The following is a 20696-nucleotide window of genomic DNA, read 5'->3' as shown; positions in this document are numbered from 1 at the left end:
AACAAATAAGAAAAGAAAATTGCAATTATTAATGCCTTGATACTAGTTTCAATAGCATAACTGTATATGAAACACTCAATTTCATATTTATGTGACAAATCTATTTTAAGTGTATCAGTAGTCAATAAATTTAATAACATCAAAATATTCATATCTTTTATTTGATTTATTTAATAGGGTTATAGCAATGAAAATGCTACCCTGCCACCTGACTAAGGAAGTTAATTACCATCAAACTATATATGTATATTCTTAAAGTAGTGATCTTTGGTAAAACACAGCTATGTTCCAAACATGTACTATAAAATTTGAATTTGCGCTTCAACTGTTTATACTTTGTTTATTACAAATTATGAGAAAAACTGAGCTTTCAAATAAATCTACAGACTATAAAAGCCAGCTTGAAAGTTGTTTGCAATTAAGTTCTACTAAATTATCATTTCACATCAAACTGTAAGAAATAAGTTCTAGAAAAATAAATTTTGAACTTGAGCAAAATTCTTGGTCAAGTAGTTTCTATCTTTAAAGAACTAATGTAATAAAACCTGATGGTTTTTTTTTTTCAACATCCTCATTTGTCTGTTTGTTATTTATGTATGACATGATTGATGAGGCATAAAAACTAACACTGAAAAAGATATTTATCTAAAATATTGGTGCTCATTGAATGGCATATTTCGATAAGGTACCTGTCAAATCATAGGTTAAGTCTTTGATTTTATACTAACATTATAAAAAAAAAATAATAATAAATAAATAAAAATACATAAACCCAATCATATTTTTATTTTATGTTTAAACTATCTACATGAGCAACACCAAGTTTTATTAAACTTTAATAGTATAGACTACATTAAGTATAAAGAAAAGCAAAAACAAATTTTTCATTCATGTATTGATTTGTTTGTCATCAAAGTACATGTATATGTACATGCTCACACACATGCTCTATCTCTCTCTCTCTCATACATACACACACACATACACACAACCATCTTAGCATTTGAAAATGGGCATAAAACGAATGAACAAAACACAGTACACAATTACATATACATAAAATTATCATCAAGATAAAACGTGCTGAATGAGTGGATTTAGGCCTAATCTTTGCCAGTTTCTACCAAATATCATATCTACTCAGATTGTATTATGTATCCTCATCAATATAGTCACATCGCTCACAATCTTTACACTTAACTGCCTTCTCATTTCAACAAAAATTATTTTGCTTACTATAATAATCAATCAACACACACACACACACAAAGTTGAATATGCAATAAACAAAATAACACAGTATTCCAAAGAACATATTAATACATAAAGATATGCATCTATATACATATATAAATATTAGTACAATGGCAAAACATTTACAGGGCTACACATTTTTATACGCAAATACACCAAACAGTTTCCAAACTAATCATTCTCACTACAATCTTCAAAGCAATTTCTGTCAAAATATTGAAGACAGAATCCTACCACATATTTTGCTCACCCAAATATAAAAAGAAAGTTTCCATTTAGACTAACCAAAACACTTCTTTTGCTATTTCTCTTATAAAGTTTTGATGTTTTTTATTATCTCCTCATAGTTTCCACTGGTAGAAGTTTTCATATCCACAATTACTTCTCGCTTTGTCAATTGCCTTGAAGTGATACAGTCTCATGTAGAAATGTTTTTCCATTTTGAATGATCTGTATACTGTCTCATAGCCTATTTCAGCTACACATCTAACCAAACTCTAAAATCTATGTATATGTACAAACATACATGCATATGGAAATATTCTGAATGAATAATTAAATCATATAAAAACCAAAGCAAGATGAGATGACACAAGAAGAATAACCAACAAGATGATACTATCTAATTAAAGTTAACACTTAAATGAAACAGTGCAATTTGACACCTTTAAATTTAACACATTCAGATGTGAAGATGTTAGATACTTATCTAACAGCTTCAACAAAGGCACATCTGCCGTTTTCAATACAAGAATCTAAATCTTAATGTGAACAAATCTTACTGCCAAACCTTCAAGTTTACTCTACACCTTTTCTCTCACTAGTTTCTTCAACAAAGAATTAATTATCACTACTCACAGATCAAGTCCGTATACTAAAGCCTTAATCACACTTAGAACTGTCTGATGATTTACATATATACCAGTTTTATTACTAGTGCTACTTAGTGTCTCAAACGCATTTCATACTTTATTACATAATTAATCATTAAATATTTAAACTACTGGAAAAAACACCAAATGATGCCAAGCTACAAAATGTTGCCTAACCCACAGCCAACTGGTCTGATTTGCATTTTTGGCCAGTTATCTACAACAGCAAAACCATTTGAAATTGCTTGTTCTCAGTTATTGTCAAGGTAATAGTTACCATAAAAACCCATGTAATTTGCACACTTGTGTAATTTACGCAGGTGATTTTCAGGATAAAATTTGTTAAAAAAGAGCTTCTACTCATGTAAAATTTGCACCCAGAAGTTTTCAGAATTGCCAATATAGCCAAGGGAAAAAAGTTTTCAATTTAGTTGTATTTAGCATAATTTTACTTACTTATGATTAGATTTTATTAAATTTTCGTTAAATAAAAATAATTTCTGTTTAACAGGTATCATATTGAAAGCTATTAAATTACAATGTGTTTGTGTTGTTTATAATAAACTTTATTTTACATTTCTTGTGCACAAGAGATTATGTCCAATCTTTAGCATACTGCTGTATGTTTTCTCAAATCCTGATCACAAGAAAAGTTATTGATGAGAATTACCAACAAAAACAAAGGTGATAAATATGCACAGGTGTTGCCAATTAAGTTTAATTACCAATAAACATCAGCTTGAATGACACTTTACTCAACTGACTGAGGAAGGTGACTAATCAAACTGATTATGTAAACAGAATTCTTTTCTGCCTATTCTTGTCAGAACCTTTGATATGGAGTATCAAAATATTAGTCCCTTTAAAACTTACAAATGTCAAGCAAACTAACATTTGTCATTACCATTATTGTCAGTATGGGTAGAACTTATGAATTGTTTACTGCGAAGGTGAAATTAAATATGTTGAATAGGCATAGGAGTGGCTGTGTGGTAAGTAGCTTGCTTACCAACCACATGGTTCTGGGTTCAGTCCCACTGCATGGCACCTTGGGCAAGTGTCTTCTACTATAGCCTAGGGCCGACCAAAGCCTTGTGAGTGGATATGGTAGACGGAAACTGAAAGAAGCCCGTCGTATATATGTATATATGTGTGTGTAAGTGTGTATATGTTTGTCCCCCAACATCGCTTGACAACCTATGCTGGTGTGTTTACGTCCCCGTAACTTAGCAGTTCAGCGAAAGGACCCGATAGAATAAGTACTAGGCTTACAAAGAATAAGTCCTGGGGTCAATTTGCTTGACTAAAGACAGTACTCCAGCATGGCCACAGTCAGAATGACTGAAATAAGTAAAAGAGATGCATTTGAATGTGACGATAGAACTGCCGGAAGGCATTTTAATGTTAATGAAGCCAATGTACATGAAAAATCCTGTATGCCACTGTATTATTCACAGAGCTGTTTAAGAGTTAGAGAAGAAACTGTAAAACAAAAAAAGCAACACTTTGTCTCCTAAGTAAACTTAGTAAAGACAAAAGTTTAGTAAGCATGAAAATAGAACTCTATAGTTATCTGGGAAGTGGCTATGATTAATATGTAAAAAAAAAATAAAAAAAAAAGGGAGTAGGTAGGAATTCCATACAGTAAATCAAATGTAAATTATGGGTGCACAAGGATATAGTGGGGCTGATAGAGAAGGAAATGCACAGGGGAACTTAGCAATAAGAGCATTCATGAAATAAATTCTTTCAAATGCCTAGATGGCTCCCTAGAAATAGTTGCTAGCTCCTGCTATCCAGGTGACCTAATTGGCAGTGAAGGTGGGTGTTCCAAATACATAGTAGCTAGATTAAGAATGGGGTGGAAAAAGTTCAAGAGATATTACTTCTGCTAGCAACAAAAGATTCTTTCTCCATGTGAAATGCAGACTGTATGATGTTTGTGTATGAAGAGTATGAGGTGTGATATTGCATGGCAGCATAATACAGGTATTGAATGCAGAGGATGGGTGAGAGCTGGAAAGAAATAAGGTTATCATGTTCTGCTAGATGTGTAATGTGAGTGTACAAGAATGACAGAGCACAAATGAGTTGAGAAAAAACCCGAGTATAAAAAGAATCAGATGTGTGCAAAAGAGGACTGTTTGTACAGGCATGTGATATGTATAAGGTAAAGAAGTACCAAATGTAGTGGAAGGAACATGCTTAAGAGGAACAACAAGGAAGATATGACGGAAGTGAAGGCTTATCTTGGAAGGCTGAAACACATGATGACAACAAGGGTTTGGAACATATGGTGAGGTGCTATGCTTGGAGAAAGCCCATCCAATTCTTACAAGCATGGCAAAGCAGATAGAAAATGATGTTGATGGTCACACACACAAAGATACACAAAATCTCATATCTCTATCTTGAATCTAGATTGTTAAGAGAAATGAGTAGAAAGAAAGGAAACACAGAAAGATTATGTAAATAATGAAGGGGAACTAAACATGAATCAGAAGATATAAGATGAGCAAATCAGTTAAGTGATGTCATTCAATTAAGGTTGTTGCATAAATGAGAATGCACAATTTATATTTACAAAAGAAAGCAATTTTTGTAGCATAAATCAAGTCTTAACATCTGTTCTCCCATACTGTGGCAGGAGTTTATCTATAATATCAAGAAATTCTTGAAAGACAGAAGTGACAAAACAATTTGATTTAGAAACATGAGAAAGATATGTGTAATGTTTGAGGATGATATACAGTCAAAATGTTAAAGTTTCTTTTCATATAACCTATTCTAGTAGCAAAATAAATAGAAAAATACATTATCATAAAAACTTTATGTGGTTGAATCAACGATGCACTACTTCTTGCTTGCAGACATATGATATCAGAAAAGAAAAGCTATTTTTAGCTAAAAGTGCCCATTGATAGATCTCTAGAGTAAATTCTACTGATACTTTTTATCATTCGGCTTAAGCTTGTTTTTCTAGCTAAGATAGTTGCAGTTGGTTTCTTACTTTACAATGTGATATAAGAATAAAGAGAGCTTTAGAACCACATATGATTAACTCATTATAGTGATGATAATGAGGATGCTGAGAACATTATTATTACTATAATTATATTATTATAATTAATAATAATAATCCATGGGTATGGCGTATAATAAAGAAAATAGTTATTGTTCCATTAATTAGATGAATAGATTATTTAAACTTGCACTGTATTTTAAGATAATCATTCCACAAATCATAAAACTAAAAATAATAAGAGTGATGCCTAAAATCAGTGTTTATAAAGCGACAGGTATATGGTAGGTAACCTTTTCTGAAATACTTGGTGTTTAAAGTAAAAATGATAATGTATGATTATTAAACTATTTAAAGAATTCACTTAGAAATGAATATCTATAAATAAATAATATTATAATCAGTTTGTATCTTTCAAAAGTAAGCAGTAGACACTAAACTAGTACAAATACTATATTAGGAAATGACTGACAAAGAGTTTATATTTTGTATGTCATCCATACAGGATATACTTGTTGAAATAGGTTTCAGAAGCCAGTAAAGGCAATATTCATATAAATATTTGAGAAAAATTAGGAAAACCTACTGATAGATACAAACCAAAAATGTAAATGTAAAAGCATTGATGTACTACATAAAAAAAAGAAGAAAGTTTTAATTTCATAATGCCAGCAATCACGAAACTCATTGTTCAAATTCCATATAATCAAATAATTTCCACACAAAAAAATAGACACTATGTAGTTGTTTTAATTTTCTTTTTTTAGATATACACATTTAAATGTTTAAAAAAAAATGATAAAGAAAAAAAATTAACTTGGCAAAAAAAACAAACAGATTTCTTCATTAAATAAAGGAAAAAAAGCAACACACACAGATGCATATACATAAACTTATACAAAGTCTATATCTCATAGCATTATCAAGGTTACACAGTAGATACACACCCAAAGCTAATATTTGCTTTGATGGAAAACCCAATATATATAGAAATATAATGGAGAAAAAAATCCAAGCTGTATGTAATTGTTTCAAACTTATCAGATCTGATAAAACTACTTGTTAACAATATTGATTCAGCTATATCAGGTGTTTAAATGACAATTACTTTTAGGATGAAAAAAAGACTAATGAAATTACTAATGGTATGAATTTATCAATTCTCTTTTCTTTGGCAAGCAATTCATACTCTTAATTCACAATTAATACTGATAAACTAGGAAGAAGGTAAAAAACGAAATGCTGTTAACAAAAATGGAACATTCCGTACATAGGCTTTGTCTGGGAAAATGTGTTAATTAATTATGAAGAAATGAATGCAAGGAAACAATATTTTGCCATTCCTAATTAAGCTTGCAGAATAAAACAAGCAGGAAAATAAACCTTTGAGAAAGAAAGAATTTATAGGTAATTGCAAAAGCCATCAGAACTAAAATTCTGCTAGTCATATGATTGTTATAAGGAAATTGTATTAAAGACTGTCTATTCAAAATGCTTTGCTCATTCTCTAGAAGGTATTGTTGTGTTCCATGTTTCTAATGAACTGCAATCTTAACTAACTACAAACGAATACATAACAATATGCATAAGTTAACACAGAAATATTCTCCTTCCTTCTCTCATGTACACACACACACTCTAACTGCTTGAAGTCCATTAAGTTTAGCTTTCAATAATTTCTTACTGCTCTACAATTCCCTGAGCGACAACAATGGCTGGTCAAGTACTTCTAAGGACATTAAACCTTTTGACAAGCTTTTAAAATAGACTAGATAAGGATTAGATGAGAGCAAGTGAACTGTTTTAGAGAATAAAATGAAGAACAAATGGATCATGACTTATCAATAAGACATCCTAAAATTACAGTTTCTCAAAAGAATCTGGCTTATCAATTTCACATCTTTAATCTCAACATGTATATCATAACATTTTCCTCAATTATATCCTAAATGTGCAATAACAAGTGCCACAGTCAACTCTACATCACAGCATCATTTTAACTTCATAATCAATCAAAGTTCAATACAAAGACATATCAGCAATCTATGTCAGAACATTATATCAACATTTTAGTATAACTTTCATTAAACCAGAAAATTCAAAATACCATAAGTAATAATTATAGCAATCCAGTTTGTATGTTCAAATCACTATGTTATCAGTTCTCTTTAATAAATTCTGACAAGTCTAAGATACTGATTCCACATTTTCTAGTTGACCAGTATTCATAACAAAATCAATGAAATATTGTATCTAAGTAACTCAAACAATCATACTACATCTCACAACCAAAACACAAATGACAAAATAGCAGTACAAACGATCTGTTAATTAGACAAATGGTTCCTTCATACCAATCATCTTACAATAGAAGCATGCAAAGGAGAGTTTCATGACTAACAAAGCTTACTCCCAATTTTTTTCTAAATACTAATTTTTCTTGCATCACATGTTTCCAAATCTACAAAGACAAATATTGGTTTCAAACTTTAGCACAGTATTTTAGGAGAGGGGGAAAGTTTGTTATATTGAGTCCAGTGCTCAACACTGGTACATATTTTATCAAGGATGAAAGGCGAAGTTGACTTTGGCAGCATTTGAATTCAGAACATAAAGACAGACAAAATGCCACTAAGCATTTTGCCCAGCATGCTAATGATTCTCCCAGCTCACAGCCCCTACAAACACAAATATTAACCAACATTTCCTGTACATCTAACAATACATATTCACAAAAAGTTCACTTTTGTTGTTGTCTTTCCTTTATAACCATTTTACCTTTTTTTTCTTCTTAACTCTGCATTTATCTTTACATCCTACAATCAAATGTACCCATAAACTGTTTCTTACAGTTCTTTCCTTAGGCCTTCAATAAAATCATTCAGCATAGTTCATTACTTTAAAGGATATTTACACCAAACACTAAATTACAATAAAGAATTACATATCAATTATACTTCAGTTAACTTAAACACCTTCATTAAAGGTAAAGGTGTTTTGCTATACTTTTACTCATATTTTGTTGGAAACATTCACAAAATTTTAAATTGGTTTGTCTGCAAACATATCAGACATTTACTCACAAACAATAAACAAATGTCTAAGAAATGTCCTATTCTATCATGAATTTGGAATTAGATATATGAATGGGTGACAGGAGGTCAAGAAAGATGGAGAGAGAGTGTTCCAAGATAGATATGTTAGAATATTATAAAGACTTATTTTTATTGTATATTACAATTTCATTTTTCCTCACTAAGTCTAATTAAAATTCAACAAGAATTTTTGCGATGTTCAATGAAACCTAGTCTTCTGCTGACTTGCTTCTAAAATAAAACTGACAATGATTGGATCAGAGCAAGCTTACCATTTTATAAAGAATAAAGGAAGGAACTAATAGATCATGTTCAGTAGTATGATATATTCATATTTGTTTCATGACTGAATTATCAAATAAGCTGAAGCAAACTGACCCCCACCTTCCAATAAATAAATAAACAGTATGCAACCATGTTCCAGTATTTGACTAAGTATTTAAGGCAGGATTATTTGTCCTTCATTTGCCTTCACTGGTATTTAGCAAACTTTTGAAAAGTAAAAATATGTCTCTAGCTTAATCCATCATCATTTAGATTTTAAATCTATAGATGACAACAAGGATATTTTTCTATCTAACATTTATTCTCTACTTCAATTACATATTCATATCAACACACTGTCTCTTGTATGCAGCATATAAATCCTCTAATACCTGTTTTCTGTAAACACACTTGTAGTCTTGTAAATTTCAAATAGACACCCAATAAAATGCCATCAGTCATTCTATGTCCCCTGTCTAGAACGCCTATACTTTACAGGAAAAAAAAAATCATACTTTTGGCTCATGTGTATAATAAATCATTTTTTTCATCAGCAAAGAAGAAAATATCTAAGTTCATACACTTAATGATCTGGTCAATCCAGGCTGTTAAGTTCAATCTTTCAGATACTATCAAAAATGTATATAACATTATAGTTGATTTGCAGTTTGTGTAACATTTAATTACTACTCTAATTCATCTACTTATAAACATTCATTCCACATATTACTTTACTGCCATTATCTTAATGTGAATGGAATGTCAAAATCCTTACAATTAACCTACTTACTGAAGCTGAGCCAAATTACAAGTAAACCTTTTTTGTCCCTTTTCTTTTTTTGTAATAAGTTCAACATTAACTTTATAGCAAGAACTATATTATAGAGAAGTACTTAAGAAATTTCCAGACAAGTCATGAATATGAGAGGAAAAAAACTGAAGAGAACACTTGGTGGATTATACAATTTAGTTATCAGAATATATACTGTTACAGTTTTCAGCCATCCAACTTAGTTAAAGCTGATTATATTGATGCAAGTACTTTTTCAGGTACATGTTTTATCAACCTTAAAAGAGCACAACAGGCAGTGTCAACCAAGTGTGAAGGGAAACAACACCAGTACTGCCATTCCAGATAAATTCATACACAAATATATATCATTGCTATTATGTTAAACTGTCATATGTCCAAATGCATCCCCTCCCCCAATACTTAATCTAGCTTGCAATAGCTGGTTCTTTTGGTCAGGTCAAACTATCATATCTCCAGCTGCTTCAAATGCCAAGATATGAAAATTGTCAAAGTTTAGTACAATGATTTAGCATTTTTCAAAAGTGTAGTAAGTCCCTAATATGACAATTTTGCAAAAATATTTCTGACTAAAAATATACATGCATGGAGTTATGATTTTATGCACCCAACAAAGTATCATTGTCAAACAAACTGTTGCTAATGTAAAAAGAAATGGAATGGTGAAACTATTTTTTTGTTTTCTGAAAAAGTAATGTTTTGGATTCATGACACTTTTGCATAATAGCAATGATATATAAACACACATACAGACATTAGAAAATGATAGCGGTCCACTAGTCCTCATTGATATCAAGAGGTATAGAGACACTATTATGGAAAGCTGTTGACAGATATAGAGTCTACAAATTCATAAACAATATAAGACAGAGAATGTAACAAGACCAACAGGGGTTGTTACTCGTGCCGAAAATAGCTTGTGAAGTAGGTCATCCATTAAGCATTGAAACTGTCAGTCAGACAGTACATCAACAATGATTGGCATATAAGTATCATAATTTAATGCTACAAGGGCAAAAGAAAAGAGCATCTGAAGAAGCATCAAATTGATGGAGCAAGATATGAAAATAACAGGAAGAGTAATAGCACAATTAATTACAAAGAGAATCAGAATAATACAATTTGGATTTGTACCAGGACAAAGTACCACTGATGCCCTCTTCCTAGTAAAACAAAACAGAAGTTCTCAGCAATGTACAAGCCACTATACCAAGTGTTCATTAACAAAAATAGATGAAGATGAATAGCATATGAGTATCATGGAAGCCATGTACAGGGGTGTTATTTGTAAGGTGAAAGTTAGCAAGAATTTAGTATAGAATTTAACATAGTTCTCGTAACAAAGGAGCTAAAGAATGACTGCTGGAAGGAATTTCTCTGTGCGGATGACATAGCTCTCATAGGTAAATCAATTAAAGGTAAAGATTAATAGTAGACCAAAGAATTCAGAGACCTGAAACTAAACTAGGAAAAGCAAAACATCTTAGTAAGAAAGAATACAGGACTATGACATTCAGGAAGTGGCTATGCCTGATATGAAAGAAAAGAGTAGGTAGGAATTTGATATTGTATATTTAATGTAAACTATGGGTGTAAAAGAGATGTAGTGGGATCACAGTAAAGGAAGACTTCATCTGTTATTAGTAATGAGAGCACTCAAAAACTTCAAATGCCCAGAAGATACCCTTGAAGTAGTTGATAGCTTCTATAACCTACAAAATCAAATTTACAGTGCAGATAGTTGCACTGAAGGTATAATAACTAGAGTATTAATGAGGAGGAAAAAGTTTGGAGGCTATTGTCTCTGCTGGCCACAAAAGATTTCTTTCTTTAAATGAAAGTTAGTCTGCATGCTCTGCTTGTTGTGTATTAGTGTGCTTGAGCAACGGAGTACAAAACGAGTTGAGAAGAAACTCTGTATATACGATGAATCAGATACAGTGTACAACATTGAAGACTTAGCTACCATGAGCATGTGTTACATTTATAGAGAATGAAAGATGCGTAAAGAAGAGGAAGCAACTTGAAAGAGAAGATAAAAAAAAAGACATGGAAAGGAGTGGTGAAAGCAGATTTGAGGAGGCTGATCCTATGAACGCAGAAAACAAGTGATTTCAACTAGTGGTGAGATACTGTATTGAAGATTACATAACGTGCTTCATGCAAAAGGATAGTTACTGGATACACTATACTCACTCTCTCTGTGCTATCAGTCATCACACTCTTTCTCTTGCGACATTTGCTATTGATGTCCATCACTCACTCTTATCAATGTCATCCACCACCACCACCACTATCCATCATTCTCCTTCCTTCTCTACCACCTTCTTGCTGCAATCACCTAAGGTAGCATATACATATGTGTGTTTGCTACTGTTTTATGTACTTTCAGTTTTTTTCTGTAATTTCTATGTATTTTTACGTGTGTGCATGTGTGATCATTTCTCATCTATTATCCAATGCTGGCAAGGGTGGGATAGCCTGACAAGAATTCAACAAGGTGGAGGAACATGCTATACTCTAGTGTCTGTTTTGACATGGTTTCTATGGCTGGCAGCACTTTCTAATGCCAACCACTTTATGGAGTGTAATTGGTGATTTTTTTATGGTACCAGAACTAGTGATGTTGCCATGTAGTTTGCAAGACTAAAGAACATAAAGGGTTTCTATGAATGAAAGAATAAGAGAGAGAAAACAATGATTCTAGATAAGATAACAAGAGAGGCTGAAGTATGATTAAAGAAACCGATTTCTAGTTGTGAGAGAGCACTAGTGAAGAGAGTAACAGAGTATACATTATGTACATAAAGAGGATGTATAAGGGACAGGAGAAAGGAAGAAAGGATTGAGGATAGGTGTTGAGAAGCAAGAACAGCTATGGGGAGAGTACAGTAAGAGCAATAAGACTGGAGGAGAAGTGGATGTGACATATTTTTACACACACACACACACACACACACGCATGCACATGCATGGCTGTGTGGTTAAGAAGTTTCCATTGCACTGGTGTGGTTTTGAGTTCAGAGACAAATGACTCATGATGAAACTGGTTGGTAGAAATTGGATACAGGTGTTGTGTGTGAGAAAAACATGCACACAGAAAGGTGTGCATGTGTTTTTCTCTTCTCATTGCCTTAATGGCATATGTGTACTGCATAAAAACAATATGTTACCATCTATTATACAATGCTTTTGCTTTCCTTCTGCAGCAAATCATGCCTGGCTATTGGCCTGTTCAACAGATTGTAGAGAATGGGAACATGTGACTGGAGGAGTATCCAACCATCGGAAAACTGCTCAATAAGTTTTGTCTGTTCCAAGCCAGTGTTGAAAAGTGAACATTAAAAGGATGATAATTGGAGAGAGAGAGCGATATTCAACTTATTTCAAAGTCAACAAGGCTGGCCTTCTCTATGATGTGAAGACAGAATTTCTTTTTATGGAGCAGAAACCTAAGGGAATTTTAAAACAGGTTTGATGGTATACACACCAACTCATGAGAGATGTGAATTACCAAAGTTAAAGGGATTCCTATCATAGCATTGTAAAGCACATCTTAATTGCAGCCACTTGAAGATGAATGTGTGAGCATGTGCATATGTATCCTGCAAACTGATGTACAGCTTCCATTTGACAAATTTTACTCATAAGGGCCATAGTAGAAGATGCTATGCAGCAGGATCACAATTCAGCACCACATGTTTGCATACTGAACTACTCAGTTAGAGAGATCAAACTTTCACATTTGTACTATGTTATAAATCAAACAACTTTCTGAAATTATAAAAAATGTATATGTACCAGTATTAAATCCTTAGAAATGAAACTTTATAAATTAGCAATTCTTTATTACAAGACAAAAAAATTATAAAAGTCGAGGAATAATCTATTTATTAAATAGATTTCTGATTAGAGCCTACATATTTAAACTTTCAATGTGATACTTTCTATGTGGTATATTCCCCAACAATCAATGACAATTACACAAATGATGTCCAAATTTTTTACTGGGGTCATGCAAAATATTCGTCAGAAAAATGGTGTTATATTTTCAGCTCTTTGATATTAAATACATATTTATATTCCCTATTAAAGTAATGATTTACATAATCCAGTTATATTGTTAGATCTTCAAATTAAATTCCCGGAGAATAATAGATTAGGAAATGATAACTATATTTTGAAAAGTCAAGATGTAATTTCTCCTATTGTTATTAAAATATGCATTCCATTTTAAATCATTGATTGTGTGACAAGATGTTTATAATTTCTATTTATTAAATAATGATAATTACCATACACTTCATCAAGGACAGCTTTTACAAATCATAACTTATTTACAGTAAACAAAAGATAACTCCTTTAGCTAGCTTGCTTCAATTACAAAACAATGGACAGCTGTTGTTGCTATTTATATTTTACTGTTCAGATCTAATAGCAAAATATTGTTTTATTACACAGAACTGTTTGAAGGAAACAAGATGGTTGGCAACATTTCAAATAGGTTAAATGAGTACAACTTTGTAGCTAGAAGTAAGTGTTAGTAAAAGCCACTAAGAGAAACGTTACATGAAATAATAAAAATAAAAGATAGGATTTACCTCATTGATGCAATATTCAATTAACAAAGAAAATGTCAATGATTCCAATGATAGTGTATTTACAGTATTCAAGTGAAAAGTTTAACTGTAAATCTCGCATTTTTAAAATTATTACCAAGATGATTCAATTCAGTTCTATTGTCTTAGCACAACAATACAACAAACATCAAATACGTGGAAATATTTAGATAATACACCTGTGCAAACTACTATTTTATATTCTATTAAGGAGATGTTTAATATTTTTTTATATTCTGTTGAAGAGATATTTAATGCAAATGACCAATAAAATAATATTATTTTACACAAGCTACGAGAAAGCTTTTATGGAGTTACTTGGTTTGCTAGAAATAGCAATCAAATCAGTCCTTTATCTATTGTTTTAAAAATGGAAGAAAACATGCAACAAAAAAGACAGAACAGCCCTGAGTGAAATACTTTTGATCATAGGCTTGCTTGATCAGAGCTTATATGAGGCTAAAGAGTAACAACATAATTTTACAAGCTCCATTGGAATTTTTACGAGAGCTTTCTTTTAATTCAATGTTTATTTTATTCCTGTTTTCAGAACAAAAATAAAAGGACAACTGTAAGATTATAACTAAAATGACTTAGCAGAGAGTAAAAGTATACATATGAACAAATTAAGTACAAATGCATCATGGTAGAGTCATGATAGATTAAAAAAAAACAAAAAACATACATTTACTGCTTTTATTAACTTAATTTTAATTACCTTAATAAAATAATTTTATCAGCTCAAATTAACTTGCAAAAAATTAGTGCAATCAAGGATTTGTGAGGGGGAAAAAAAATAACATTTGTCAAACATACAAGTCTAAGATGCATATTTGAAGAGGAAAATTATGCCACATGTTTAGTTTAGTCTATTGTAGATAAAGACATTTTAAAGATGATGAGAGGAGCAAGTGAATCTAGTTACATTTAGGAGAACAATAGCTATTTTCATAGCACTAGAAGAGGCAAAGAAAAGCAGCAGCTTGTATCATAGTGGTTGTAGCGTGTTGGTGGCTGAGACTTCATCAATCAAACAGGATTTGATGGTGGTAGTGGCGATGGTTAGGAGGGAGCTAGGGTGTATTGTATACATAGCAGTGGTGACTACCCAGATATCTGAGCAGTACTCCAAAATGGGGAAATCATTTTTGCAATGTTGGCGAGGCATGGCAGTTACCAACTGATCAGGCGCGAAATCATTTCAGGCCTTGAAAATTATATGTAGTCTTTGTAAACCAGTACTGATAATATTAAAGACATGAGGCCACTACCAGAGATTAGATATTACTAAGCATTTGCAGCAACTTTGTTTTAGCAATGTATCATTCATTTGATGTGGTGTGTAGTGCAAAACTATTTCTTTTATATTTAAACATGTTCTAGTATTGTAAAAGGACTGGGCTGTCATGTCTCCATTGGAGGAAGTTTTCAAGCTTCTATTTATAAAAGTTGTGCAAGTCTAGCATAAGGTGTCTCAGCTATATGTGGATGGTACAAGTATTCAAGGTTAGAGAGAAGTGACACCAACAGGAAAAATGTTGAATAAAAGATAGTCAAGACATTTGGCTTGAACATATTTTGAGAATTTATGATGAATATGAAAAAACAGATGGTGTATGAGATGGTAATGAGAACAGCTATAAACATAAAAAGACAAACAAGATATTTGTAAAATTCATATAGTTAAAAGGATATAGGCCACAAAGTGATGTGTGTTTGTGTGTATGTATGTGCATCATCATCATCATGTAATGTCCATTTCCATGCTACTATAAGTTGGATGTTTTGACAGGAGCTAGCAAACTGGAGAGCTGCATCAGGCTCCACATGTCTGGTTTGACATGGTTTCTATGGCTAGATGCCCTTCTTAACACCAAACACTTTACAGAGTGTACTGGGTGCACTCACAAGGCATTAAGTCAGCCTGAGGCTATAAAAGAAGTCAACTGCCCAAGATGCTATGCACTGGAATAAAACTTGAGACCATGTAATTGCGAAGTGAACATCTTAACTACACAGTCATGTCAACACATTTTCAGTAGTGTGTATGTCTGTGTATGCATATGTAACTGAGTTACATACATGCAAGCCAATGTGTGACAAATTATACAATACAGAGTAATGTTAATGGTAAAGGGTTAATCAGTTTGAGGTTATTAGTAGAAGACACTTATCAAAGATGCCATAAAGTGGGGCTGAACCCCAAACTATGTGACTGTGAATGCCAGCACATTTTTTTGTATCAGCTAATTAATTGTTAAAAAGACTACATTAATGTCTGTCTAAAAGTACTGACAGTAATGCGCTGCGGTGGTTTAGTATATCTATTTTCTTTCAACTTTAGGAGAGGGGGCTAGTTGATTATATCAACCCCAGTGCTCAACTGGCACTTATTTTATTGACCCCAAATGAATGAAAAGCAAAGTTGACCTCAACAGTATTTGAACTCAGAATGTAAAGCTAGAAGAAATGTCACTAAGCAATTTGTCCAGCATGCTACTGATTCTGCCACTTTGTTACCAGAAGGTGGTTTAGTATATGAATTTCCATTTACCTACATAAATATATCAATCCATATCACGAACAACATAAGTTTTATGCATGCTTTTTTATATTGAAGTAGTATCAATAGAAATTTAAAGAATTTGCCTCTACTTAGGATTATACTTTTGCTCGCATTTATGATGTTTATGTCAGAAGAATATTTCTGGAAGATTCAGCTACAAGAAGGGGACAATATCCATAGTATTTTCATATTTTCTAAACCAAAGAGAATGGAGACATGACAGCCTAGTCCTTTTACAATACTAGAACATGTTTAAATATCAAAGAAATAGTTTTGCGCTATACACCACATCAAGTGAATAATACATTGCTAAAACAAAGTTGCTGCAAATACTTAGTAATATCTAATCTCTGGTAGTGGCCTCATGTCTTTAGTATTATCAGTACTGGTTTACAAAGACTACATTTATGATAGTTAAATAAGACTCATTAAGGTAGTATTCTATGACCAGATGTCCTTCTTATTGCCAAACTCTACCTATTTCCATGTAATGTATTTATATTCCAGTGGTCTTATAATGGCAAAATCAAAGTTACAGGATGAGCTTTTTACAGATGTAAACAGATACCATTGTCTCTGAGATAGTGCTACACAAAGACATGTGGAAAGCAAACATTTATGCATATGTATACATATGTATGTGCATAGGTACACACACACAAATAAGCTTCCATATAGTTTCTGTCTATCAATGTCACTCACAAGTTATGGGTCAGTTACAACAAAAGACACTTGCGCAAGGTGCCAATACATGGTTATAAAGTGAATCCTGTATCCACATGGCTATGGTATGCCTGAATATATATATATATATGTTCAACATTAAGTTCTTTCCGAACTTACAAGATTTTCAAAGTGAAATTTTCCACCTCTACTGGTAATTCAGTAAATAATTACTTAAATATATCAGTGTTCTGAGCTCCTATTCAGTTCATATCAGCAAAAACTTCAGATCTCCTATGACAGCATTGATACACACACACATACATACACTCACACACTTTAGAAGCTAATTTTGTAAAAAGAAGTAACTTTTCTACCTACAATAGATGAATATCATAGAAGTAGACAATGACTACCAGTGTAATTGGTAGCTTTTTGAAATTTATCTGAAAATAACATAATTCCTGTCTTATTACAGGAGAAGCCAACTGAACTTTAAAAAAAATTTGTGAGCAATTTCAAGCAATTAACATTTGTGATTACAGAACAAAAGAAGTGATCTAACAGTAACAATTTAATGAATCCAATAATAGATCATTCTAAGCCAGACAGCTATTTAGTCACAACTTTCTTAATTCGAGAAACTAATAAAATCTTCATAAAAAAAAAGCACAAAATAATAAATAAGATAATCTAATTAGGAGCAGGTTCAATCCCAAATCATAACTGAGATTTGTATTTAGCTAGTCAATGCCTTTGTGTAATAATTGACAAGTAAATTAAGTGAACAGTAAAAGGACATATGCAGTAAAAATAAAGACTTGCGCAAACACCAATAAAGAATGAAGAGTAACTCAGAGAATATTGAAGATAAACAAATTACATATGTCTGAACTGAAAGCTAGCAAGATTTGTATGGAGTTTGAAATAGGTAATGAGATATAAATAGCTCTAATCGAATAACAGATAGTACCAATAATAGAAACTGAATAACTAAATTAAATGGAAAATTCCGAACAAATTACTCATATACATTTGTCTGTTAATGTAAGGAAAATTCATGAAATTTTTTTTTTTTTTTTGAATTGAAATAATTTACTAATCACTGCTAATATTACTGAAGTGTGTCTGGCATTTTTCATACACTATTAGTAATGGTAAGATGTGAAAAGTGTTTCTTGAAGCATGACATATAACAAATCTAGCTTTAATGGACAATACAGTAAAAGTAAATATGTAGAAGTACTTGTATGACAATGTTCAAAGCAAAGTAATACTCTTTAAAAGTTCTAATAGTTGCAAACTTGATGCCTACACTGCATTCATCAATATAACTAAGTGATTAGATCTACAATAAACTGATGGGGAACAAACTTTAGGTAGTGCAAACCTTACAAGGAATTTAGAAGGAACTGTTAGAGCAGAGGTTCTCAGCTGAGACCCATATAAGATTTTGTTATTAAAATGTATGCACAGTAAATTGGTTGTACTTCTATAATACACAACACATTTTGATAATTTTTTTATACAACTCCTAACAATATTTAATTATAAAGTATAATAGGATTTTTTAAGCATCAACCCAAATAAAAAGGAATCAAAGAGGTCCAGAAGTAAAAAAAAAAAGTGGTTGAGAATCATTGTGACAGAGTGAATGATCAAATCTGTTGACATACAGAATTTTAATGGAAGAAAAGTGATATAAGGTGAGGAGGCAATACTGTCATGATTGACAGACAGGCTGAAATTTTGCCTTTGTCACATGAGATAAAGATACACACTTCATGTCACCAAATAAAAACCTACAGTAGAAAAAAATTTAATGATATTCTGCACATTCTTTCAAATACATAACTTTCAGGCACATTCTTAACACTAAAAAACATTTTGACCACAAGAAAAAGGTTTGATTTCATGAAAGAGGAAAAATTCAAACAAATTTCTTCACAATTTGTTTCTCAATAAAATATTACTTGAATGATAATATTCTAAGCTATTTTCTAAATTTTATCTTCATATTGTAATTGATTTAACAGTTATGCAATTGTATAGAAAATTTTTCAACCACACACTACATATTGGAATTGTGCATTCAAATAAAAGATCTTACATAAGTATAATCAGTTTTAGTAGGGAAGTTGAAATCAATGGTACAAAATTAAAAGCGTGTATTAATGTAGATCATCGAGAACAGAAAATACAATAAAAGTGACATCACAATAGATAAACCAGTGTAAATACTCAATTTGTAATAGAGAAAATGAGATATTTTAAGCAATGTGCCTAACTCTTAAAATCTTAATACAATTGATATTAGATAAATGAAAAAAAAAAAAAAATTAAAGGTGTCTACTTATAGGAATCAAATCCTGTAGCTTTCATCTGGCACTGTTTGAGCTGCATCATTGAGCTTCTTTTCCTATTCTGTCTAGAATTTGAGTTGACAGTGTCCAATACTGATACATTAAACAGATCAGATAATACTACTCATCAGGTTTTAAAATGAACTTTGCTCTCTAACATATGTGAACTTGTACACACACACTTCTCTGTTGTTTATCATGCTACAAAGAGCAGCCAAATTTTCCTCAGATCATACCTGACATTTTTAAAAGGACTATTGGCTAAAGTATTCATAGATAAACAAAAGATGGATTGTCATTGTTGGAATTTTTTTAACCACAAGCCCATATGATCAAGACTAACCTAGAGATACAACAACAACATATTTCTCAAAAGTAAAACAATAGAGAAATATTACAAATATGAATTTTTAATGATGATACAAGACTACATTTTTTTTTTTTTTGGATGGAAGAAAGGCACAGACATTTTAATTAACTCAATAATATTGAAAGCATAAAAGAAATATCTATTAAGAACCCATTTGTCAGTTAAATAGCAAGAGAACTTCTCTGAAAATAAAAAAAAGTTGTCAATGATGTAGGCAAAATAAATAAAATTGTATTAAAAGTAAAACAACCATAATATCTGAAATTTGAAATAATAACAACACCCAATATTGTTCTCCTTTAGAGGTGAAACCTACTAAGAATTTTATGAGATATAAAATCAATTAGGTTTTTTTTTAAAGTATGTATAAAATAACTTAATAGTGCAAAAAGTATAAATATTCTTTAAGGTGTAATCAGTCATTTGATAAAAGTCAAACAAGTCACCTTTATAAGTACTTACATCTCTTTGAGTAGTTTCTTTTAAAACAAGTTCTAATCCATCTAGAGCAATGTGAAATTCTTCAACTCGACGTCGAAATTGGAACCAAAGGGGAACAGTCATGGATAAATTTGCTTTCCTTGTCTCTGCATTAGCTTTGATGTTATCTAACTGGAGCTGAAAATTTAAAAACAAAAATAAGTATATGATCAAAATAATTGAGAAGCTAAAGTGATGAGCACCTGTGGACATGATCTTACAATAAGGTGAAGGGATAATAAAAAACACCTCCCTTTGTTTTATAATTTCTGGCTATAAATCAGGTCCTAGTCATACCTAACAAGATTGATAGTGTG

The 20696-nt window shown here is 31.6% G+C and overlaps 1 protein-coding gene across 8 annotated transcripts in view; it reads right to left on the bottom strand.

Annotated features, from left to right (window-relative positions):
* Nucleotides 1-20696, bottom strand: part of LOC115232614 (dystrophin) — a 744226-nt gene that overhangs the window by 353669 nt on the left and 369861 nt on the right. For all 8 annotated transcript variants that reach the window (XM_029802603.2, XM_036512501.1, XM_029802605.2 and 5 more), the window contains one exon: nucleotides 20362-20517. In XM_029802603.2, the coding sequence (XP_029658463.1) occupies nucleotides 20362-20517 (156 nt within the window). The remainder of the gene's footprint in view (nucleotides 1-20361; nucleotides 20518-20696) is intronic.

The sequence above is a fragment of the Octopus sinensis genome, linkage group LG2 (genome assembly GCF_006345805.1).
Source record: "Octopus sinensis linkage group LG2, ASM634580v1, whole genome shotgun sequence".
NCBI lineage: Eukaryota > Metazoa > Mollusca > Cephalopoda > Octopoda > Octopodidae > Octopus > Octopus sinensis.
The sequence above is the reverse complement of the archived record's forward strand: the minus strand, read 5'-3'. Positions and strand labels throughout refer to the sequence as shown.